Source organism: Coenobita brevimanus, chromosome 20, assembly GCF_032717465.1.
Source record: "Coenobita brevimanus isolate Jiangsu-jjx chromosome 20, ASM3271746v2, whole genome shotgun sequence".
NCBI lineage: Eukaryota > Metazoa > Arthropoda > Malacostraca > Decapoda > Coenobitidae > Coenobita > Coenobita brevimanus.
Genome location: NC_136973.1, coordinates 513,152 through 539,751, shown reverse-complemented (window position 1 = coordinate 539,751; position 26,600 = coordinate 513,152). Strand labels below are relative to the sequence as shown.

The 26,600-nt window shown below is 42.7% G+C and overlaps 1 protein-coding gene across 1 annotated transcript in view; it reads left to right on the top strand.

Annotated features, from left to right (window-relative positions):
• The window catches only part of LOC145391827 (uncharacterized), a 43,838-nt gene extending 28,852 nt beyond the window's left edge, over positions 1-14,986 (top strand). Inside the window, exons 6-10 of the mRNA XM_080266314.1 lie at positions 894-1,126; positions 6,132-6,307; positions 6,603-6,719; positions 7,575-7,737; positions 13,347-14,986. Coding sequence (XP_080122440.1) covers positions 894-1,126; positions 6,132-6,307; positions 6,603-6,719; positions 7,575-7,737; positions 13,347-14,478 — 1,821 coding nt within the window. The 3' untranslated portion in view covers positions 14,479-14,986. The remainder of the gene's footprint in view (positions 1-893; positions 1,127-6,131; positions 6,308-6,602; positions 6,720-7,574; positions 7,738-13,346) is intronic.
• Positions 14,987-26,600: the final 11,614 nt, after the last annotated feature.

The window sequence follows — 26,600 nt, the reverse complement described above, 5'->3', positions numbered from 1 at the left end:
ACCTCACCTCACCTCACCTCACTTCATCTCAGAATAATGTACAAATTTACGATTCAGAATATTTTCCCTGGAGCATCTGAGCGTAGTTTGCCGCAAGAAATGGGGATTATTTGAATTTTGATTTAAAGGTAGATGTGTGGTGAGCGTAAGCACCGCTAGAAGGAGGAAAGAGTGCCCTTGGTACTGTTGTGAAGTTATACACTGGGATCTTTTTGTTACTTTGTTGCTGTTATTTTCTAGTTGCGACTGCTATCATCATCGTCATTTTCCTCCTCCTCCTCCTCCTCCTCATCATCATCATCATCATCATCATCAGCCTATTTATTTAATCATCATCATCATCATCAGCTTCAACTCAGATATTTGTCGACATAAAATGCGATATATACAACAGACAGTACACCAATAAGCCATGATTCCCAGTATTCATCACTGATGGAAAGGTGCTACACAACCTTCTAAGCTGCCTAGAATATATATTAAATGCACTAACATACCTAGAAGAGAGGCTTATCTGGCAATTAGAAGATTAAGACCGAGTACTGGACACATTACAGGGAATGTTAGATGAAGGATTTTTTTTTTCTCTTGTTATTTTGTAGATGATTGTGTAAGAGTAGATGGGTGTCGCTGTTGGAGTAAGACAAGCGTGTGTAATATCTCTGTGGTTGTTTAGTGTCTTTTCATTTATCTCTCTTCCTATTTATCTATCCGTTTGTCTGTCTTTATGTCTTTATATATATTTGTTTATCTGTCTGACTATATTTCATTTGTATTTTTACTCTTTACATATTTCATTGGAGTTCTTGGCCAATTGTAGTTCAAGTCCTAGGTATTGTTAAACTATCATCATCATCATCATCATCATCAGCTAGTCCTCTCCCCATCCCCAGATCTCGGTGGAAGGCAGTGAGGATCCTAGATGCACCACAGCCGGCAGACGGGATAGTGAACAGACCAAGTATCTTTTGAACATTGAACACGAGACTTGTGGCAGCGAGGTTCACAATACATCTGTTACAACGTTCATCATTGTTCAGGAAAATTTACCCATCCTGACCCACTCCACGCGAAGGTTCCTGGTTAAGTGTAGCTATATTCCGGAGACATTCACTGTGAGAGCCGGGTGAGTTGCCCTGAGTGTGGGTGTGGGTGTGGGTGTGGGGGTGTATGGGTGTGTGTGTGGGTTTGAGTGAAGGTGGAAGGAGTGAACTGGATATTGGTGTGGATGTAGGGATGGGTGTGGAGGTGGGTTAGGGTGTGGGAGTTTGTTCTATAAGTAGGTATCTGTGGGTGTGGCTGTAGGTTGGGTGTGGACTGATGATGATGATAATGTGGTGGGTTGGTGAGGCTGTGAGAGTGGATGTGTGGTTTGGTATGGGTATGGCTATGGGTATGTGGTATGGTATAGATATGGGTGGGTATGTGATTTGGTAGTGTTGAACGGGGGTGCACGAAACTTTTCAGTACTTTAACTGTGAGTCTACCTTAATGCTTCTGTGATTCTGAATACTCATGTGTGGGTGCTTAGGCCTGTGGAGTCTCATTAACGAACTGGCAACACCACGAGGCAACAGTTTCACAGTTTTACGGCAGCTGGACTAATGCTATTGCCTACCACTTGAAAAGCAGGGAAAAGAAATTAAGAACGGTGCAATACTGGATGTTACGCTTGCACGCAGGCACACGCGTATATACACACACATACGCTTACTAACTCACGTAAATGCAAACTCACTCACTCACTCACTCATTCTCTCCCTCTCTCTCTCTCTCTCTCTCTCTCTCTCTCTAACAAAAGCACTCTGTCTAAAAACCTACACATCTTCAGTCTATTCACTACAACAGGCCACGAGAGACATTACAAAGACAAAAGAATAGGAGTTGAATTGAGAAAGGTAGTGGAGAGTGTTTGTTGGTTGTGTAAAGATGGAATTGGCTTTCTGAGAGAGAGAGAGAGAGAGAGAGAGAGAGAGAGAGAGAGAGAGAGAGACCTTCCTAGCAGCTCTTCCTTGGTAATTTAATTTGCATTTAATTCCTTACTATTTTCCCCCTAATTTCCTAAATATCCGTAATATTTCCTTGTATTTCCTCTATGACACTTCTCTACGTTCCTAAATTTCCCTAAAGTTTCCCTCTAATGCCCCTAAAATATTTCCCATTACGTAGCAAGTCTCTCTCTGTCCTTATATCTCCCCTAAATTTTCCCTTTCTCTCCCCAAACACATTTCTCTGCCTTTAACCCTCCCCATTGCCCAAATATAGTACCCCTACCTTCACCTTGACCTAAATGAAAACAAAAGAATCTGGAACAAAGGAAGTTGGGATTAGAATTGGGACTTGAGTTGACATGAGTTGGGACTTGAGTTGAGACTTGAGTTGGGAGTTGAGTTGGGACTTGACACTTGAGTTGGCACCTGAGGTAACATTTGAGTTGACACTTTATTTGTCACTTGAGTTGGCAGTAAAGTTGTCATTTGAATTCGGACCTAAGTTGGCGTTTGAGTTGGCACTTATGTTGTCACTAGAGCCGGGACTTAAGTTAACGCTTGAGTTAGGACTTGAGTTGGTACTTGTGTTAAGACTTAAGATGGTACTTGTGTTTGGACTTAAGTTGGTACCTGTGTTGGGACTTGAGTTGGCACTTGAGTTTGAACTTTAGTTGGTACTTGAGTTGGGATTTGAATTGGCCCTTGTGAAGATAGGAGGGGTAGGGGTAGGGGGAGGAGAGGAAGGGCGGAGTCGTAGGGGGAGGAGAGGACGGGGGGAGAGAGGGTACGAGGACGGGCAAGGAGGTGAGAGTAGAGAGGAAGGGACAAGAATGGAAGAAAGGAATGTGGGAAGACAAACGGAAAACAAAAACTAGAGCAAATGAAGAGCAAGAAAAAGAGAGAGAGGGGGGGAAGGGAAAGGAAGACTTAGGATGGGAGGAGGGGAGAGAAAGGGGGTGAAGGAGAAAATGGAGGGAAGAGAGGAAGTACTGAAAAGAACTAGGAGGAGGGAGAAGAGGGAAGGAGGTGAAAAGGAAGAAGGAAGGAAAAGGGATGGAAATGGTGCAAAGAATTAGGAGGAAAATGGGACTGGAAGGGAAAAAGTGAGGAAGGGGAACAAAGGAAAGAAAGAGACGTCGAGGAAAGGAAGGAAGGAAGAAAGGAAGGAAGGAAGGAAAGGAAGGAAGGAGATAGCCTGAGACGTAAGGAGAAGCAAGGTAGTTCCCACAAAGGTTCAAACAAGCAGAGGACATGGAGAGCACACACAGGCAGACAAAAGATGATAAAGAGAGAGAGAGAGAGAGAGAGAGAGAGAGAGAGAGAGAGAGAGAGAGAGAGAGAGTTATGTCACCACGGAAGGTTCACCCCAGCTCAACACCCTCATTAACATAGACTTTGAACTCTGACGATTATGAGAGAGAGAGAGAGAGAGAGAGAGAGAGAGAGAGAGAGAGAGAGAGAGAGAGAGAGAGAGAGAGAGAGAGGTGTCGAGTACCAAGGCATCATTAGCTTGGTTTCCCTGTCACGTTCACACACTCCTGGTGTGTGTGTGTGTGTGTGTGTGTGTGAGAGAGAGAGAGAGAGAGAGAGAGAGAGAGAGAGCGTCGTGACAAGGATAGATTAGTGGTTCTAGGAGCAGTGTGGGTATGTGTGTGTGTGTGTGTGAGACTGAAATTTGCGTAGTGGGGATGTGCAATGTGGTGTGGTATTTTATGTTGTGTGTAATATGTTGTAGAAAGAATATGAATGTGGTGTGTTGAGTGGTGTGATATGGTGTTGTGCAGTGTAGTATTGTGTGATATGGCTTGGTATGAGAGTGCATTTTGTGGTGTGGCATGATGGTATAGTGAGGGATTTAGTGTGCTGTGGTATGGTATGGTATGTTGTGGTGTTAGGTGATGGTGTGATGTGGTATGCTGGTATTAGAGCAAGAGGAGCAATAGTGTGTAGGAGATAGCTTCATTAGCCATCCTACTCCTTTCTTTCACACCCCTCCTCTCTCTACCTCTACTTCTCTCTCTCTCTCTCTCTCTCTCTCTCTCTCTCTCTCTCTCTCTCTCTCTCTCACCCATCATCTCCTCCCTCGTTCAAGCCCGAATCAGTCCCATCAAACTAGATTATCAAGCCTTAATCTCTCCAAATTACATCTAATTTTTTAATGATTGAAATTTGGTCGATTTTTTTCAGTCTGCCCTTAAACTCGTCTCTCTCTCTCTCTCTCTCTCTCTCTCTCTCTCTCTCTCTCTCTCTCACACATGATGAAAGAGCAATTTTGAGGAGATCTGAGCGGTAGGAGATGTATCGGTGAGGAGGAGGGAAAGGGAGGGGAGTGGCAAGGAGAGGAGAGGGGAGAAGAGGAGAGAAAAAGGGAGGTGGGGGAGAGTAATAGAAAAAGAGGGAGGGGGAAAGGGGAGGGAGGAAGAGCATGGGGAGGGGAGGGGAGGGGAAAGAGAGGATGAAGGAAAGGAAGAGAAGGATTGGGTGACTAAGGAGAAAGAGAGGGGGAAAGGAAGGGAGGGGAGTGGAATGGGGTGGTGAGAGGGGTTGAGAAGGGGAGAAGAGTGGAAAATGGAGGAGGAAGGGGAGTTAAGGAGGTGTGAAGGAGGGGAGGAAGGGAAATGGAGGGCAGAGGAAGAGGGGGGGGGGAGAATGGGAGGATAGGGGAAAATATGGGAAAATGAGGAAGGGGGAGGAGAGGGGAGTGGGAGAAGAGGAACTGTAAAGATGAAAGATTCGGAAAATGAGAGAGAGAGAGAGAGAGAGAGAGAGAGAGAGAGAGAGAGAGAGAGAGAGAGCACTGAGGAGGGTGGTGAATAAGCGCGGAAGAGGAAGGAAGTTGGGAAGGAGGGATTAAGGATCGAGATGAAAGGGAAAGGGCACCTGGAGGAGGAGGAGGAGGAGGAGGAGGAGGAGGAGGAGGTGCAGTATTCTAGGTGGCATAGGAGGCTTCACAGCACTTCCTCCTTAGCGATTTATTTTTTGGGTTACAGAGAGAGAGAGAGAAAGAGTCTTGATAAAACTTTCTACATAAGATATTTTCTTGAAATGTTCACCTCTAACTTTTGCCAACCAACCACGGAATACATTTAATTCTGCGATATGGAAAAATGCTGTGCGGCATCTCTCTCTCTCTCTGTCTGTCTCTCTCTCTCTCTCTCTCTCTGTCTCTCTCTCTCTCTCTCTCTCTCTCTGTCTCTGTCTCTGTCTCTCTCTCTCTCTCTCTCTCTCTCTCTCTCTCATACTTTCTGCCTCCAAACAATTTTTTTCAACTCGGGAGAATGACTGATGGTAAAAATGTCAGACTCAGTTGTAGTGGATGTGGATGTGGGTTTAGGTGTGGGTGTTTGTGTGGGCATGGATGTGGATGAACCAGTGGGTGGATATTGGTGTGGGTGTGGATGTGGGTTTTGAAGAGGTGGATGGGTGTGACGATGGCGGTGTGGATGTGAATAGAGTGGGTAGGTGACAGATGAGAAGCGGGTGGCATATATGAGTGGTTGAAATGGATGTGGGTGTGGGTGTGAGCGGTAGAAGTGTGTGGATGTGGACGGATGTGGGTGTGGGTGGATGGAAAGGTGGATGGATGGGGAAACTTCCCTTCCCTCTCCTTTCTTCCTTCCTTTATGGAGGCCTACAGCACTTTACCTTCAAGAGGATAATGGTTGAGAGTTTACCGGTCAGAAAGGGAGCAGGATAGCACAAGGGACTACAAAGACACGCGCACACACGCACGCACGCGCACACACACACACACACACACACACACACACACACACACACACACACACACACACACACACACACACACACACACACACACACACACACACACACACACACACATTATATGCTTTATGTGCTTGCTTCTGCCTACGATTTCTTTTAGTGTTCAAGTTTCAGTTATTCTCTTTGGATTTCAGTCAGTTCCTAATCTCCGTGTCCTTCAGTCAACCTGTGCTCCCCTCTCACTCCAGGTAACCCATAAACTCTCAGTCATTCCAGTTATCTAAGCCTCTTCTCATTCCACTTAGCATCTAAACCTCTGATTTACTGTTCTAGCAAGTTCCAAGTCCCATATCGTCTATAACCTCACTTTTAAACCCTCAATTAATCTCTAAATCTCTAATAACCCCCCTCCAGAGTGAATCTTCCTGACGAGGCCAACAGTTTGGACCAGGACCTGTCTTTGGTGGACCAGAGTGTATTAGAAGTGGACCCCTCTGAGCTCTTTGACTCCTCCAACACACTCTTCACCTCCAGACTCTCGCAGGATGTAGGCAGGGCGCTCAAGATGTCTGCCAGGGAGAGTAATAAAGGTGGGTAGGGTGGAGACGTTGGATAGATGGATCATGGGTAGATAGAAAACAGTGATAACAGTGGGTGCTCATATAGTGGAGAAAAATGTGTGTGTGTGTGTGTGTGTGTGTGTGTGTGTGTGTGTGTGTGTGTAACTAATACGTTCTGGTATCCAATCTCACCTGCAGTTCAACCTTTCCCTTATTTTTTTTTTCCTATCTCTGCTTTCTTTACCATATCTCACCCTATCCTCAACTTAGGAAAAGGAGGCCGGGATGGTGATAATGATGATAATGGTGATAACTTTCCCTGCAGAACCTCAGATGTGGGCCCACCTAGTGCTGATGGTGATCCTGGTGCTGGCTGCTGTGGTGGGGCTGTCCTGCGCTGCCTGGCACTTCATCAAGCACGCCAGGGCACACAATAGGCAAGGTATGGGTAAAGGACGGATTCATGATTTTCTTGAGCCCAGAATGAATATTAGATCTTTTCCACACTTTCAGTCCTCATTTTTGCACTTTTCCTTGTTGTTTATACATTTTTCTTATCGCTGATCATAAAACATCACAACACACACTAGACTAGGTCAGTAGGTCAGAGCAGAGACCAGATTTATTAAGTTTATGGGGCTTAAGATGTGCATTAGATTATTTTTACACTTTTTCATGTTTTTACTTTCGCTACATGTTCATACAGTACTTCATCAGGGACATCACAGCACACAACAGGCTTGGTAGAGCAAAGGTCAAAGTGATAAACATTACAAGAATTCAGGATAAATAATAGAGACCCTACTTATGCCTATTTCTTCACCTCTACCTCTACCTCAACCTCTATTCCTTTCTTCTCTTCTCTTTCCCAATCTCTCTCCCTCCCTTCCCCCCCCCTCTCTCTCTCTCTCTCTCTCTCTCTCTCTCCCTCTCTCCCTCCCTCCCTCCCTTCCTCATCAGTTCTTCATAACCAAACATTCTTGAGCTTCAGTTGTGTATAAGATCTTTCCTACAGCACACAAGGCAATGTCAGGCCATCAGGCATCCTGTTAGGGGGTCAAAGGTCACCGTCTTGGTTATGTTAGCTCACTGTGTGTTTATTTGGAAACCTGACTATTATGCTAGTGAAATTCTGAGTTTGATTCAGTTTGTGTAGGTCCTGTGATTGTTTTTGCTATTATTATTATTATTATTAGTAGTAGTAGCAGTAGTAGTAGCAGTAGTAGTAGTACTGTAGTGGTAACAGTAGTAGCAGTATTTGTTATTATTATTATCATTATTATTATTATTATTGCAGGCTTCATGTCGCCACAAGAAGAGCCTCGCGCTGTGCAAGAAGGTGCTTCAATGGAGGCGGTGGTGAGAGACTTCGGAAATGGGGAACTGAAACCTGAAGATTGCATGGACCCTCCTGTGGCCTTGGTTAGTGTGAGGGCCGTGGGGGAGGAGACGGAGGCGTAGAGAAGGAGGAGGAGGAGGAGGAGGAGAGATGAAAGAGGAAAAGGCATAAGTTAAATCGAGAGGGAGGAGACGGAGGAGTAGAGGAAGAGGAGGAGGAGGAGGAAACACGAAAGAAAAATGGAATGAATTGAAAAGTGGGGTGGAGTGGAGAGACAAGAAAGTGGAGAGGAGGAGGAGGAGGAAGAAGAAAAGTAGGAGGTGGAGGAGACAGAGGATGAAGAGGAGAAAGATATAGGGGTGAATAAAAGAGAGGAGGAGGAGGAAGGGCAAAGAAAAGAGCGAAATGTTGAGATGAGGAGGAGGCAAAGGATGGTCAAAATGGGAGGAGGAAAGAAAAGAAAGTAGGAAAAGGCAAGGATGAATGAAAGAGGACGAGGGAACGATGGACAACAGAGAGGGAAGATGAGAAGGGGCATCAAAAAATAAAGTAGTAGCAATCTTTTCTTTTGAGAAGGAAAAGTACCCATTGTGAGTAACATAAGAGTCAAAGTGAGAAGACCATGAAAGACCTGCATACAAGATGAAAAAGGTGAACAGAAAAGGGAGTACGTCTACACAGCCTGTGCCTGAGGGTGTGTATAGTCTAGAATATCCAATCTATGCAACTGCAGTCCTTATGCCGATGATTTATGTTTCAGTGAGCGTTGCTAGAGTTGTTCGTTTATTTCTAAGGCAAATATTTCTGATCGGCAGTTAATTTCACGTACTATGCAACCGCCATGCTATATGGGTTGATAATGATAACAGGCATAGGTGTTGATAATGACAGCTGGCATACACATAAAGGAGAAGTTTACTGTTTCAAGACGTACAGGAGGAACAGTGTTGATAATTTTTCGAATGAGTGTCCAACCCAAGTCTTCATTAGTGAAACAGTAAGGTAACATAACTTATATGCCACTTGTCTGACAGTACTGGGTAACAATTGGCCATTTTATTCTGGTTTTTACTAGCCATTTCTCACTGCTAAAAGGGACCACTGGACACTATCAGCTCATTAATGAAAGAGTAAGGTGATAACATCTGTAACCCACTCGCCTGACGGTACTGGGGAGCAGCTGACCAGTTTTCTTCAATTATGTGCTAACTGGTTTCCCAATGTAGATAGGAATCATTACACAATCATCAGCTATGACTCTTTGTTTAATGATAACAGCCCCTTTAAGCCAGTCTCATCCGCAAATGGGAACTGTCATTGACAACTATTTCTTCAGGTGTGTCTCAACATTACAGAATTTAAGTACCTCCCAGTCTTGCTTTTTCAAGGTATAAGTGGCCCTTGCCTAACGTTCTGGCTTTGATGTTTTTCTGAAGTCATGGTTTTTGTTGACAGTAAGAGGTAAATGTTTTTGGAACTTCAGTAACAAATACTTTTTCTTCTGGTCGTTAAAAATGACATGTGGCTTCAAAGGAAGTCGCCGTGAATAGATGTGACGTGCTTATTCCTGAGAGGACTGTATAAACTCAGAGAAAATTATTAAAGTAGGTATTTAAATGTTGTTAGAGAGTAGACAGGCTAAACTGATGCATATATTGATCCCCTTGACTGTCAGCACTTAACCATCACTCTTTTCCATGATGCATAATATCAAAGAGAATCAGTTATGGGCGGAGAAACATATCAAGCCTCTCTCATCTTAACGGATATTAGCCAACAGTGGAAAGTGGGCAGTACTGTGGGTGAAATTTTAGGCAGAAAAATATCAAATCTCCAGCTTTCGAATATTAGCCTGCAGAGGAAAGTGGGACACAGCAGAGATGGAATACTGGGCAGAGAAACATACCAAGTCCCTCTCTCAACCTGGGAATATTAGTCAGTAGAGGAAAGTAACATTTAGAGTGTATGATATATTGAGTGAACTCCTGTGTATGTGGCTAGAGAAATATACCAAGCCTCTCTCAGCTTAAAGATATTAGCCAGCAGAGGAAAGAGAAGCAATGGAGGTGAAATATTAGACGAACTTTTGTATCAACAGGCAGGGAAACATACAAAGCCTCTCTCCTCTTGGGAATATCAGTCAACAGAGGAAAGTGCAATGATGCGAAATATTAGACGATTTTTTTTTGTTCCGATTGGGTAGACAAAACTGAGACCCTGTAAAGAATATGACGAATGGTGAAGAGAAAACAGACGAGTAACAGGAAATGGTTTGCGGTTGAATGGCTTGCCGAATAGTCATTAGATGTAGAGGAACTAGATTTTTTTTTACAGTGTTTCTTTATGTTATTCAGCTTAGTGTTATTGTTTACTTCCTTCTTTTGCGCACTGATGTTTCCAGCCTTCATATAAGAGCTATTATTATTATTATTATTATTATTATTATTATTATTATTATTATTATTATTATTATTATTATTATTACTACTACTACTACTACTACTACTACTACTATTGTTGTTGTTACTGTGAACTGTTGCTCTCCTGGCCCGACTTCACTCCATCCTTACGTGGGATGATAATGATGTGATGATGATGATGATGATGATGATGATGATTTACGTGATACTGAAATTCTGTTGAACCTCTACGATCCAATCATGTATGTTAAAAATCATATTCTTCCCACTTCCAAACGATTTCATTCAGCACAGACCAGAATTTTCGACCTGGAGGGGTTAGATATAGCCCTCATTAACCTCCTCTCTACAAGGGGGATTCCTAAGCTGAATAAAATCGTCTGGTTGTGGCAAGAATAAATACGATAAACAAGAAGGGCAGTGATGGGTATGGGAAGTAGTTTTTTGTTATTGTTTTTGTGGGATGTGAAATTGGTATGGGTCTCTCTCTCTCTCTCTCTCTCTCTCTCTCTCTCTCTCTCTCTCTCTCTCTCTCTCTCATAGGGATTGGTAAAAGGTATTCAGTTTTTTATATGGTTTTGGGAATGTGAAACTGGTATGGGTGACTCTCTCTCTCTCTCTCTCTCTCTCTGTAATTTGGCTTTGATCTCGAAAGTAATTTATACATTACATGTGATCATATCTGCATTTGAACGCACACACACACACACACACACACACACACACACACACACACACACACACACACACACACACACACACACACACCGTAACAGCTAGTTACTGACATGTACACACTGACAGATAAAACACACACAGACACACACTGACAGATAAAACACACGCAGACACACATAAGCGCTCCGTGACAGCTAATTATACACATGTTAACACGAACAAATAACACACACACACACACACACACACACACACATCTAGCCCTCTCTCCTCCTCAGAGTCTTTGGTAATTATTACAAACACAGCAACAAACACACCCACAGACAAACACTCACCCTCTCACCTATTCTCTGCCGCTGAATATTGTGTTATTGAAGGTTTGGACGTTGATTGGTGAGAAAAGTTTGGTTAAAGAGTGGACTGTGAGGCAGGGTGCGGCGAGGTGAGAGGCAGGGTGAGGTAGAGAGAAGAAGGATGAGGTTGCGTGAGGCAGGATGAAAGGAAGGGTGAAGTAGTGTGAGCTGGATGAGGTAGGATGAGAGGAAAACTGAGACAGCATGAGACAGGGTGAAAATGAGAAGGGTGAGAGGAGGGGTGATGTAGCGTGAACTGCATGAGGTCGCGTAACATTTTGAGGAAGAGTGGTGCAGGGAGAAGTAGAGTGAGGAAGGGAGAGACGAGAAGAAACAGCGAGAAGCTAGAGTTAGAGAAAGGGAGAGTGTGAGATGCAAGGTGAAGAGGAGTGAGTCATTGGGATGAAGGATGAGGTAGGGTGAAGCAGAGTGAGACAGGGTGAGGGAATATGAACCAGGGTAAAGAAGGATGAGGCAGGGCAGGGTAAGGCAAGGTGAGGCAACAAAAAGCTATCGTAGGAGTATGTGTTCTGGCTTGTACGGACGATTTGCTTTCACTTTGATGTGTGTGTGTGTGTGTGTGTGTGTGTGTGTGTGTGTGTGTGTGTGTGTGTGTGTGTGTGTGTGTGTGTGTGTGTGTGTGTGTGTGTGTGTGTGTGTGTGTGTGTGTGTGTGTGTGTGTGTGTGTGTGTGTGTGTGTGTGTGTGTGTGTGTGTGTGCGTTCTAGCATGTACGTACGACTTGCGATCACTTTGATGTAGTGTGCGTGGAAGAGGGCAATTCTTTTTTCAGCTTAATGGCCACTGTATTGACTTTATCTGATAGGTAATATGAAGTGCATGTGTGAAGATGGTTATGCCTGTGAGGTGGAGTCAGGAAGTAAAAATGAGAGTAGATAAAGAAACTGAATAATGCATAATAACAGTAATAAGAGTAGAGAGAGGAGGAGGAGGAGGAGGAGTAAAAGTCGGAATAGGAGCAGGAGGAGAGGAGTAAAAGTAGAAATAAAGAGTAGAAGTATCAAGAGTGAAAATAAACGCTAGGCTCCCCAAACACACACTTCTAAAACCGTACCTCAGGTGCCCCCAGGACAGATCAAATGGAACAATGCCCTGTCAATTTGGAAGAGTCAATAGGAAGGCAGATGTAGACGAGGGATGGGTCAGTGAGAGGAGAGGAGGACGGTGGAGGTAGCGGAGAGACCGGGAGAGGAGGTGGGTGGAGGGTGGAGGTAGAGGGGAGGCTGGGAGAGGAGGTGGGTGGAGGGTAGATATACTGTATAGGGAAGACCCGGAGACAAGGAGTACTCTTTTCAGTTCAGAGTGGGCTAAAATTACCATCCCTCCATCTTGAACGCTGAGCTGCAGCAGTAGATTAATGCTAAAATATTATAATATTCTTCTTTCACTTTAAGTTGGTCTAAAATTGCCATCTCCAGATCGTCAGTGCTGAGGTGTAACAACAGTCACACTAGAATATACTACTATTCTCTTTTCACTTTAAGTAGGTGTAAAATTGAATGCTCTGTAACAATATTTCAACACTAAAGTATGACACTAGTCACGAAGAAGTGCTATGGAAATGATTTAGAGCCGTAGCATTGCTATATTCTACCACTAAGCTACGTGAAATAAGCTGCAAAAGGACGAAAACCTTCGCCTAGGTCAAACGAATGAAGTGCAGAATACGATACTAGCCACGAAGAAGTGCTGTGAACAGAATGCAGAGCCGTAGTGCTGTCTTATTCTGCCACTGTGCAACGCGAAATAAGCTGCAAAAGAACGCAAATTTGGGAGAAGGTAGGAAATGAATGGGGATGGGTGGGCGGATGGTGTTGGGGGTGGGGGCCGAAAGGGGTGGAGGAAGGGGAGGGCGATTTGGGATTCGAATAATGGGCCATGTATCTGGAGCGTTTGTTAGCGTCTGTTTGTTCTTTCTGAGTGCAAATGGAAGGATCTGTGTGCAAGCTTTTGTATGTATGTGTGTGTGTGTGTGTGTGTGTGTGTGTGTGTGTTTTGGATTGTGTGTTATGTATGGATCTTAATTTTGTGTTTATGTGGATCCGAGTTTGTATGTTTTTCTTGTGTATGCCTGCGTTCGTGTCTGTGTTTGTGGTATGTTTATCTGTGTACATGTGCGTCTCTGAATCTGCATGCTTATGTGACGATAATGAAAATGATGGTGGTGATGATGATGATGATGATGACAATAAAGATAAAGATACTAATGGCGATAATAATAGTAATAATAATAATGACCTGACCTGACCTGGCCTGACCCCTGAGCTTTTCCTTCCAGACAAGCTTCCTGGCAGCACCTGACGATCCCATGGACGACCTGTATGACCTGAGCCGAGTATTTAACCTCAGCTACGACCCCTCAGACCTCCACCTTCAGGAGAACGACCTTGCTCCTGACCTACCTGACAACCGAAATGACGTGAACGACCACTTAAACGACCTGGACCATCCCCTACACTCCTTAGACGACCTCGATCACCCCCTAAACGACATGCAGAACGACCTGGAACTGACATTGGATGACCTTGAAGAGGGTACATATCCGCGAAACGATTTCTCGGAAGGAAGTTTTCCCCATCCGCTTGAAACGACAAACCCTGACATCCTACACTTCAACTTGACCTCTCATTCAACTTCTTTCCTCCCCATGGTTTCCTCCCCTCTCCCTCACTTTGTTTCCTCTCCCCTCTCCCCTCCTCCTCCTCCTCCTCTTCCTCCTCGCTCCCCTCATTCTCTTCCCCCTCCTCTTTTGTACAATGATCCTCTACCATTTTCCTCCGATGACGAGCTCTCTTTGGGCTACTCTGAAGACGAGGTATTTTTAGGAGAGGACGATAGGGTTGAGACACTCTCCCCAACCCCCCTACATCCGAGAGCCACACCCCTGGTACGTGGGCACCCCTCCACACCCCTGCCAGGTCGTTTACATACACCCATATCCCTGCCACACCTTGAGACACCCCCCTCCCTTCCACATTTCACACCCTCTCTCCTGTCGCATCCTGGTTATGACACACCCACATCTCTACCTCATATCCCTGTCACATCTCTGCCCCTGAGGCCTTCTACACCCCTGCCGCACCTCCTTGTCACATCCCTACCACCCCTACCACATCACCCAGCCACACCGCTGCCACACCTACCAGCCACTCCCATACCAGTTCTCCCAGACTCACTCATAACACATCTTCCCACCACATCCCTACCACACCTTGCAGACTCTCCACTACCACACTGCACCACACCACTACCACACCCAGCCACACCACTACCACACCCAGCCACACCACTACCACACCCTACCACACCCTTAACCAGACGCCATTCTTTAGACACGAATTGGAAACTTGGGGACGGGGATGGACAGCTGTTCCCAGCTTTCTCGCAGTAAGATTGCAATGCTGGATTCATCTCACTTTATCTGGACGTGAACCCAGTGAACTGCAGGCTGAACTTGCCCCTCTCCTGCAGTCCACAATCATCCATTTGGGGAATATTGAGAAAGATGAGGGACGATTGTATACCTGGACAGTGGAACCAACTAGCTATATTGATGCAACCACTTGAAGGCGTCCCTATCTAGCACCATCTCTCTTAATACTTCCCAGGAATCGAACCAAGGACTTTTTGGGGGGACGAACTAGAACATTGACCACCGTACCACCGATTCTGAGGAGCCTGAAATGACTACTAAGGTTAATAGACACAGACCCGTAATATCGGTGCGTAGATTTTTAGATATCACTTGACAATTCTCTCTGTCCTCAGTGGACGGTTATAGAGAGTTTGCATTATGATTTTAGTTATACCATGACCTACATACCTACTATACCAGTCACTTACACCGATACTACTAGAATCTGACAACACCACAACACCAGTTAACATCATTACCACCAATGTCCCAGTAATATCAACACATCACTAAAACCAACTAACACCAGCACCTAAAACCACTAACACAAGCCTCTTTAGTGGTGACATGACAATACCAGTCTCTCAACACCAGTATGCCACCAGAACCCCACTAACACCAGCGCCTGACACCACTAACACCACAATACCAGCCTCCTGTTTATGTCGAAGTGGCATTATGTGTATGGATGCAATGATTTCACTCCTCCTCATCCCTCATAAGCAATTAATATTAAACGAGCCAGCTGATGAGACAATTACAGGCTCAATTAATTTCCCTCTTGTTCTCATTAACCTACTTTCAATACCATGACTTATTTTTAGAGCGGCCCATTCCGTCAGTCACACCCTAAGGATTTTCGGATTAAGACGCTTCACTTCCATAATTATACTTTTTTTTTGTCTTGTTCTCCCTCCTGTTCGATGAAGTATTCATCATTTTATTCTTGCTATCTCCAGACGATTTCATTCAGTTTCAGGCAATAAGAGATAGATAGATAGAGATGGATAGATAGATAGATAGAGAGAGAGAGAGACAGAGACAGAGACAGAGACAGAGAGAACGTTTCCAGATGGAAGTTTTTCGCCATTACTTTTGCAGTTTGATGGTCCATTCTTTTTCCTTTTTTAGTTTTTCATTTTTTTTCTTCTGCCAACGACTCGCTTCAATCTAGGAGAGCGCCCTAGTAGTGAGGGGGTTAATGAAGGTTGTATCTAACCCCTCCAATTGGAAGTCTCTCCTGCAATGAATAAAATCGTCTTGAGATAGCAAAAACAAAATATACAATACGTCGTTGTTCTGAATGAGTTATTATTCACGATTATATTGTTCATTTTACATTTTGGTTTCTCGAATTTCATGGTTCTTTTTTAAGAATATTCTTTTTTTCTTTTTTTGCATAAATAATTTTCTTTTTCGATTCCATTTTCCTCTTTCTATTTCATTATTTTCTGTCGAGCTTAATTTATTTAATTTTAATGCCTTCTTTTCCTTGTTTTTTTTTTTTTTTTAAGTTATTTTTGACAGGCTTTTACTATATAATTTGCTTCCATACGTATTATTTATTTATTTTTTTCTTGCGTTTATCACTTGGGTTTCAGCAATATATTCCAAATCAGTGAATCCCCCGTGGTTTCATGTTTCACTGAGCTTATGTTTCACTGTTGTTGTTCACGTGTACGTTTCTCTATGTATAGTAGCCGTGTGTACATCGTGTAAGGTAATAAAATGTACTTAATGTAATGCTGGTCCTTATTTGTTACCTTGTTGGGAAATATCAAAGGTAGGTATAAGATCTCAAACGTATGTTGCTGTATTATTCTGAACTAATTATTTGCCTTGTTAGACAAACGTTCCTCATCTCCTTCCCTGTCCCCCCAAAGAATGATGATGATGAACAACAGAAAAGGTCCAGCTTAGTCTCCAGTTCACAGAGTTCAAGTCCAGATGAACCTTGGGCCACAGCAAGAATCTTTGTAGGTGTCGAAGGTAAGAATAACAAATCTCTCATTCTTGTTATTGTACGATTTTGAAATAGTAAGGTATATGATTGTTAGACATCCTTATCTGCTTTGCTATTGGGTATATGAGACGCAGAAATAATCTTTACTATCCTTGTCTTATTCTAGCAGTCTTGTCACACTCGTACAGGAGACGTATTGCGGTTAGCCTCTGTTTCTTATGTGCATTGCTTTGTTATTCTGCTTACATTCCTTATTATTTGTGGCTTTTGTTCCTTCCTATTTTATGCTTATGGTGTTGCTTTATTGACATCTTATTGAACTGTTTCTTATTATTTATGTGGCTTGGTTTTAAATTTCTTCACTGTTCTATTATTCCCGTATTCTTATGCCTTACTGGCTTAATTTCGTGCAATATTTGACGTCTTTGCCTCGAATTTATCATTTTTTTATTTTCATCATCTTTCATATTACTACCTTATATTCAGACTAGTATCTTCTTTGTTGTGTTATTCATTTAGTATTATTGATATGGTCTTGTATTTTTATGCCGCGTTTTCGAGGATAATTGTACTTTTCTGTGGTGTATGTGTTATATATTAGTCTCTGTTTTCCTCTTCCCTCCAGCAAGTATTCATTATAGTTTGGAATGTGTAAAAAAATAAATCAAAATGTCATAGGATTTTCATATATCAATTGCAGTTTTTACACGTGGCTACAGGTAGATAAACGGATTGACTGATTGGTTGATGGATGGATAGATAGATGGATGAATGGATGGATAGATAGATAGACAGATGGATAGACAGATAATAGACAGGTAGATAAATTCCTTATTCTCGTTTTTTTTTTATTTCGATTCCTTCAGTCCCTCCACCCACTTTTTCTTCTTTACCTGCGAAACATTTTTTCCTTCGCTTGAGAAAAATTGTTTATTCATTCCTGGGTTGCCATGGAAACAATTGGCATGATACACATTTTGGCACATATACAGAAAAAATGTAATTCTTGTTTTCTCTCAAGTATTTCCCCTTGGACTTGCCAGCACACACACACACACACACACACACACACACACACACACACACATACACACACACACACACACACACACACACACACTTTCGAAAAGTCCTTTATATAATTCTTAGTTACACACCTACACACTCACACATCTGCTTCAGACGCCTGTTCCCCCCCCCCTCTCTCTCTCTCTCTCTCTCTCTCTCTCTCTCTCTCTTTCATTTCCTCCGTGATTTCTTTCTTATGTTTCCAGTTTCTTCCTGCCACACCTGAACCACATTCTCTCGGTCTGTCTGTCTTCCTTCTTTTTTTTTTTTTCCTCTACAACTTTTATCCCACACGCTCTCTCTCTCTCTCTCTCTCTCTCTCTCTCTCTCTCTCTCTCTCTCACACACACACACACACACACACACACACACACACACACACACACAGTTAAAAACACCCTCCACCACCACTTGCGGAGAGTGGAGTGTTAAATGCTCGGCTAAGTCCTTTTTACACTCCTGAGGCAGAGGGAAATGACGAAACCTTTTTTATTTTATTTTTTTTCCGGTATTCACGCATATAGGATTTATCGTTTGGAAATCTTGCTGTCAACACTTCTAATAATCTGTTCTGTGAAATGATTAAGGTGTTTTGTTTGTGTTTTAATAGTCTTATGTTAGTGTTTTGTTAGTACTGTGTAGAATTATGTTGGCTACAAATCGTCAACATGTTAGTAGTAGTTGTTATTTTTGTTGCTTAACCTCAGTGTGGTTGAACAAACCCGCCTACCACAGGTCAGCAACTACCTCTGTGCAGTCGTCCTATAGGTACACCCAATAAAATAATTATCGGCATCCCATACTTCGATACTCTTTGCAACCATCACTGGCACAGAAGACGTGAGTATGCAGTAAGAGTTAGTACACATGATCCTCCCCTCCCCTCAATCTGTCCACCCCTCCATCCCCCCCCCTATCTCTCACGCTCTTTCTCTCCCTCCAGATATAATTCTCTTAGCTTCGTGTCTTGTATAAGGAACAATTCATAGCAATGGACATAATGCTGAAGTAAGATCTCAGAACAACAAAGCATTCTCCACTAGATTATAGAAATCAAAGTGCTATTTGTCTGCTTGGTACCCATTATATCCGGGGTTACCTCCTTATGATTTTCTTACACGCTGTGATACAATGACAACCACCATTGGCATTTTAAGAATGGATTGATGACAAACAATATAAGGCTAACTGTCTAGTTTATACAACATCCCATGAACAACACATGTAAATTATATACAGTATGTACCCTAGTACTGATGTAATATATATACCCCATCAATGTCACGTGAATGTAATAGTGCATGGATTAGGAAACTGAAAATGGTATATCACCAGTCTGACGAAGATACTAACATCGCGGAGGCGGTGTTCGGTTGGCATATTCGTTTGTTTTTAGGATAGGCTTTTACCTCAGACGGTTCTCGATTTGCAAATGATGTGAGGAATGTGTTGCCTACGAAACTGCTTCAGCACGGTCAATTTGAGCTTCGAATGAATAGTAGGAGCTTTAATGTTGATTCTGAATCTGATCAACATTAAACAAAGGAGAGTAAAAACAGACAACACACAAGCAGATAAGAGGTAAACAAAATAAAGCAAGATATACGTAAATAAAAGAGAAAAATACTGCACGAAAAAACGTAAATAAAGCATAAAAACAATAAAGAGTAGAGAGTGAAATCCGTGTGAGGATGAAAGGGACTCTTGAGTGTGATGTGAGAGTGAGGCGGCTGAGAGGGAGGGCCGGCTGAGGAGAGCTTAGAGGATATTGGCGTGCTTAAGGACTGAGTTGTGGTGGTATTGTGTGGTGGGGGCAGTCGTGGTGGTGGTGTGGGGTAGAGGGCAGTTGTGGTGGTATTGTGTGGTCGGGACAGTTGTGGTGGTGGTGTGGGGTAGAGGGCAGTTGTGGTGGTATTGTGTGGTGGGGGCAGTTGTGGTGGTGGTGTGGGGTAGAGGGCAGTTGTGGTGGTGGTGTGGGGTAGAGGGCAGTTGTGGTGGTGGTGTGGGTAGAGGGGAGAGGACATTGTGAATGTGGAGGCGTGTAGTGCGGGCAGCTGTGGTGGTGGGTGGCAGGAGATGTGGTTGTGGCCGTAGCGTAAGAGAATATTGGCGTGCTTTAGGGCTAACTTGTGGTGGTGTCTTGTGGCTGGGGCAGTTGAGTGTGTGGTGGTGGTTGAGGCAGTTTTGGTTGTGGTGAGGTTGTGTTGGTGGCGGAGAGCGGTAGATGTGGCAGTGGTGGTATTGTGTGGTGGAGTGTTATACTGTGGTTGATGTATGCATAGATAAAAATGGCATAAAGAGACTGGAGAGGATGCTGAAAGAAACCCATCAGCTTTTGTGCTTCTGTGCAGAGTAAGATGTTTGAGAAAATGATATTGATCTGGTAATCGACAGAGTTACTTTATCTGACAAGTTTGTAAGACGAATATACTATTACTACTACTGCTACTTCTACTGCCCCTACTACTACTGCTGTTACTACTACTACCACTACTACTACTATTACTGCTGCAACTACTACTGATAATTATAATAAATGCGTGGATGCTTTCAGGCAGAGATGGAGCCAGGATTCTACGTGCTTGGATGGTGTGTGAATGATTGTGTGGCCCATTTCACTCGGTAGGCAGTGTGATGGTACGATGAAAATGTTATCATTTCATTTTTACCCTCCACCTGACGAAGTCCGAGGAGGTATTTTATCACTGTGATCAACAACAATAAGTGGCGTGGATATTTTGTTTCCGGAGCAAATCTCAGAAAGTAACTTTAGAGTCATGAAATTTAACATAGTTATGTATTTTAGAGTGAACTGGTGCCTTTTGATAGGTAGAATGCTGTGTCTTAAGCAGTTTTTTGAAAATAATGAGAAAGAAAAAAAAAATATTTTTTTTCTCATATTTCAGTGCTCCCTGCGCAAAGAATCTGAAGGGCCCAGGTTATGTTTACCATGGATAAATTACTGAATTTTTAAGTTTTAATGTCTCTGTATTACAGGGGGGGGGGAAGGAGGGCCATTATGCGCTTGGCTAGGTGTGCAGGTAGGTGGGGGTGGGTATGTGCTTGGTCAGATGAAGGGTTGCAACAGCGTAGCATTGCCTATGTTTCTATATAGGAGAGAGAGAGAGAGAGAGAGAGAGAGAGAGAGAATAATCCTTCCGTAAGATAACGACTTTAATTTCAGTAGTAATAACATCAGAGGATATAACCAGGTTAGGGGAGATTCATAGTGCTAATTTGGTACACACACACACACACACACACACACACACACACACACACACACACACATTACCTCCACTTAAGGTTAAGGTCCGTGCACTACTTGCAAGCACGTAGGCTGTAAAATATATCAGTTTAATGCAAACTTGCATTTTTTAAGGGACCTGGTGTGGTGGTGGTGGTGTGGTGGTAGTGGTGGTGGTGAGGCAGTGGTGGTAGTGGTGAGGCAGTGGTGGTGGTGAGGCAGTGGTGGTAGTGATGGTGGTAATGGCAGTGGTGGTGTGGTGGTTTGGTGGTGTTGTGGTAGTGATGGTGGTAGGGTTGACTAGATGGGTGTGATGTTTTTGTGGTGGTGACAGTGTGGTGATGTGCTGGTGTGAGTGATGATGACAGGAACGGTGATAGTATTGATGGCAATTATGGCAGTGAGAGAGGCCGTGATGACAGGCAATTTTATCAGCAATTAACAGCAAAATATTCAGCAGTTTCCCAATATTTTTTCAGCATTTTCAGTATATATTCAGCACTTTCCTCAGCACCTTTTCAGCAAATTTTTAGCATTTATTCAGCATTTCAGCAATTAATTTTTCAGTATTTTCCAGGATTAATACAGCATTTTCTCATGGATTCTCTCGTTTTTTCGGCGATTTCTTCATTTCTTCGGATATTTCACCAGATATTTTTCAGGAACTTTAACCGTGTACATAATTAATTTAAAGAAAGACTGAGATTTGAATTTATATGGCTTTTTCAATTAGTTATGAGAGAGAGAGAGAGAGAGAGAGAGAGAGAGAGAGAGAACGCAAATACACTTAAGCAAGTTAGTGGGACGCCAGTTTTCTTCGATCATCCATCAAAACAGACTCTTTCAAATCTGTTATTTTTTCCGGACAAACAGATAGAATGATAGACAGACAGAAAGATAGATAGATAGATAGATTAGATAGATAGATAGGCAGATACACAGATGCTTAAATACATTGGTAGTTAGACGGATGGATGGATAGATTGATTATTAGATAGACTGATAGATCGAAGGATGAGTTGATAAGTAGATAGAATGATAGATCGGCAGGTCAATAGAGAGGCTGATAGGTAGAGATGGCTAGTTGGAAAGCCAGATAGATCGATCAATAGACAGAAAGATTAATGGATAGAAAGGCGGATGGAGAAGGGAAAGGTGAATATGAAAAAGAGAAGAGAGAGAGAGAGAGAGAGTATTGAGAAAGGGAGAGAATAGACTTAGGAAGCGAATGAGAGAGAGGGTGAGAGAGAGGGAGGGAAGAAGGGAAAGTACTCGTAAAGATGAATGGAAAAAGAGAGGGGGTGGAAAAGGCATGGAGAGAGAGAGAGAGAGAGAGAGAGAGGGTAGAGGAGGTGAGGTAGGATCAGTGTGGCTTTGACTCTCACCCCGTCTGGTCATACACTCTCCCTGCTCTCTCACTTTCTCACTCGCTCCCTCACTCACGCACCGCTCTCTCTCTCTCTCTCTCTCTCTCTCTCTGGTATTTATCTATCTGTTTGTCGATCTTTCTTTTATTCATGTTTTTAACCTACATGTTTTTGTTTTTTATCTGAAACAAGACTGATTCTCTCTCTCTCTCTCTCTCCCAGAAATTTCTGACCTGTATCTGAAAGTTAAATACTCCTTTTTTTCCACTTCCCCCCCCCTCTCTCTCTCTCTCTCTCTCTCTCTCTCTCTCTAACGCAGTGGCAATTAACTTTTCAGTGACCTATCGTGACTTCTTTTGACCTGCATGGTGTATAGTTTCGACATATATTGACCTACAGTGAATTTTGACTTATTATATGACCCTGTGACCCATTTTGACTTTCAGTTTAATACCGTGTAGGGTCAGTGACATAGCAGGGCGGATCCAGGATTTTGGAAAAGGGGGAGCGTGATTCATAGCAAAAAAAAATCAAAAGTTTTAATTTTTGGTGACTACCAAAATCCTTATAATTTTTAGCCACTTCTGTCTTTCCCATTAAATAATTATGTGAAAGTAATTATGTAAGTTATTCGTTGTATATGTTTTGGAAAATTAAATTCTTTTACTTAATTAAATCGCTGTTCTGCCAAAATTATAGGGGGATGTACCCCCTCCCTCAATCCGTGCCGCCGTAAGACGCTCCGTAGCACAGATTCCTTAGCCATTTATTTTGCATATTCCAAGGTTAATATTCTCATGTGTGTTACTTAATCTCGACATACTCTGCATTAGTTACATGGATGAGTGTACTGAGGGTGTAATGTGCAGAATGAGTTGCTAAGGGACAGATGTTACGAGGTCTTCAAAGCCTCTTGGGATGCGAACCTTTACATGACTAAATGTAGCCTTTAATATGACCTTTTGACCTGTGTTTTGACCTGTTTTAATTTGTAATATGTCGTCTTGTGAATTTTAATGTGTAATATGACTGTAACTTCATCATATGTGAGACCTAATATGACCTTGCCAGACCTGATATGGCCTGTTGTTCTTAAGTGTGACCCTTACCTTTACTGTGACATATTCCATCTTTTAATATTACTTTTTTACTATGAAAAATTGTGACATGAAGCATAACCCACAATTCCTGAGTGTTCCCTTCTATGACCTTTAATTTGACCTGTTATGACCTGTTAAATAATCTATTGTGACCCTGAATATTACGTGTTTTGTACCTGTGTAGTGGCCTATTGATTGAGAGTGACCTGTAACCTATTGTGACCTGTGACCCTTCATGTGATCTTGTTTAACCTGAAGATTGACCAGTGTGACCTTCAGTAACCCCAAGTGACCTGATGTGGACTATTAGATGACCCGCTATGACTCCTGTTTCCGGGACCTTAATGTGACCTATTTTGACCTATAAGACAACCTGCTTATTCAGAGTGTGTCATGTCGTGGCCCCTTTTGTGACCTGCTTTGACCTCTTATATGGCTTGCTTTGACCCCTTTTATAACCTGCTTTGACTCCTTGTATGACCTACTCTTTATATGACCTGTTTTGGCCCATATATGCCCTGCTGTAGCTCCTTTTGTGACCTGCTTCGACCCCTTATATGACCTACTTTGTCCACTTAGATGACCTGCTTTGACCTTTTATGACTTATTTTGACCTTTTAAATGACTTACTTTGATCCCTTAAATGACTACTTTGACCTCATAAGACCTACTTTTACCCCTGCTTGACCCTTTATATTACCTACTTCGATCTGACCTATGACGGGATCGTTTTTATAAAGGCGTTTAAGTATTTATACAAGAAAAAAATCTCAGCTGTTAATTATTACTGGAATCATTTTTAGATGCGGAATGAAGAAGAAGCCCTGTCCGTTTGTCTCGTTCTGTGTTGCACTCTCGTAGATATTCGTGGCTCAGGGATGGCACACACCACATCACACCACACCACACCACACCGCACCACATCACAGGCCACATTGCATTATACACCAAAGGGCATTAACCGAATGGCCTCGAAGCTCCCGCATCTAGTACTTTCATGCTTGCTTTTTGCTTCTTTTTTTTCCCACCGTAATAATCGCTCTAGTTTTGTTGTAAAGTGCTCGGTGGCTGAATGAAAGAACACGATTTTATTTAGCCTACTAGAGACCCCATTTAGTGATGAAATTGAAAACAGTGAATCTCCATTAGAATAATACTCCATTAATCACTTCGGTAGTGTATTAAATTATCACTACAGCCAGACGATTTTATTTAACTGATTAAATACCCTTCGTGGAAAAAGATGTAGAATATGTCTCCTTCAGTAGCCTCTCTTGACGCATTTTATATATTTTCGTTTTATTCCATTTTTTCCCCAGCTTGGCCCCATTTATTCGGAGACCTGTTTATTGGTTTATTGGTTTATCAGCTTAGTCCCATTAATTGACCATTTGCGAGTTTTGGGCGACCAGGAAGTTGAAATTGTCGACATCGATCAAAACCTTAGTAATAACATAAATAGCCTTTAAAACAGAAAAATGTGTGATAATAGCCTTCACAATATATCAAGTACTTTCAGAACAGTGCCGTAACGAGGGAAGGTACGATGCGATATGTAAGACAGTCCTTTCGCACTGTTCGAAAAATTGCTAATTATTTTCCTTATTTACGGCTAGATCGAAGCATAACAGTGTTCAGCAAGTATTTGATATTATTACATTATGTCAAAAATAGTTTCACACGATATTCATTTATTCTAAACGAGATTCATGCTGATGCGAAAATTATCAGTGTCGATATTTTCAACTTCCTTGTAGCCCAGAATTTGCAACAGGCTAATTCGGTGACCTTATTTAATTTAATTTTCCCAGGTCCAGACGATTTTACTGAGTTTGGGAGAGCGCCCCTAAAGAGAAATGGACAGTGATTGCTAAACCTATCCTCCCAGTTTGAAAAGTCTCCCTAAATGCTGAATAAAAGCGTATGGAGAAAGCGAGAATAAAGTGGGCCATACGGCATTGAATTGGACATAACTTTATCAGAACAATGGTACCGTTTATACAGGGTGGTTCATATATATCCCTTTCTTTCTCTCCACAGTGGCATTTCTAGTGTTTTGCGAGGACAGCCGAATCAGCGTTTATGAGTGTCTCTCTTGCATTATTTATTTATTTATTTCATACTCCCACTACCTCACTCACACCCACACCAGCAGATTTTAAACGTTATCAGTGTTTATCCTGCATCATTTATTCATTTCCTACCCCCATTGCCTCACTCACACCCGCACAAGCAGACAGTCAGCGTTATCACTTTCCTCCTTCCCTCGTTTATTCATTTCCTACTCCCTCCCCCACACACATGCCCTCACCAGAAGTCTGAGCTGTCCCCGCATCGCACAAGATACCGCCAAGTGGGTTTCCAGCACAGCGCTATTAACTGACGGCCCTATAATTCACTCAGCTAAGGAAATCGTCTGGAGGTAGCAAGAACAAAAATAAAGGAAAGAAAAAGAAAAAAAGTCGCCAGTTCGAAGTGGTTATATTGTAGTGAAGGAGTTGATAGTAATCTCTACTAGTCTATTGGTGTATTATGTCTTGGGGGGACGGTTCAGTTTGCTGGTGTGGGAGTGGGTGTGGCAGTGGGAATAGGAGATAAAAAATACAAGTTAGACATTAATAACGCCGCCTAAGCCGTCCCCAAAGCACACCAGAAATCACCCGGCGTAGTGAAGAGGAGCGTTATATATGGACAACCCTGTATTTTCACTGTTGCTACTCCCAGACTCATTTATCCTCCCTAGAAAAGAGCTGTCGCAGTAACTGAGTTAAGAGAGTGTGTTTTAACGCATTCAGTCTAATGCAGTGTTTTTTCCCCTTTCTATTAGCTTATTCTTGCTATCACCAGACGGTTTTATTCAGCTTAGGTTTGGCTGTTCGAATCTGGGGGATTAGATACAGCCTTCATTACCTCCGCCAACGAGCATTAAAGGCTGTATATTTACCCGTCTGGTTGTTATCGGATGTTAGTGATGGATAGGTAGGCAGTGCGTCAAGGAAGAGTTGAGTAGTTTATGAGGTGGATCCGGGTCCAGATAAAGGAGTATATACTTTATATCTTTTCGCTGAGGGAAGTATGTGCTGTCTGAGATTATGTAACAGGGTATCTTAGGACCGTAAAATTAACTGACTGTGAAACCGTAATGGTATTCGTCTGGTAAGAAAGAGAAATTACAGCAGAATATAATAAATTTATTGGCTATGGCGAAGGTATGTGCACTCTGAGTGGTCTCGAGTCAGTCTCTGATGTCCTTCAAAACTAAATAAACTGATATGAAGGAGAAAAAATAAAATACAAATTGTGTCATCGTTATGAAAAGGTTAAGTGTTCAGGTACCTTGACGTAACCCAATG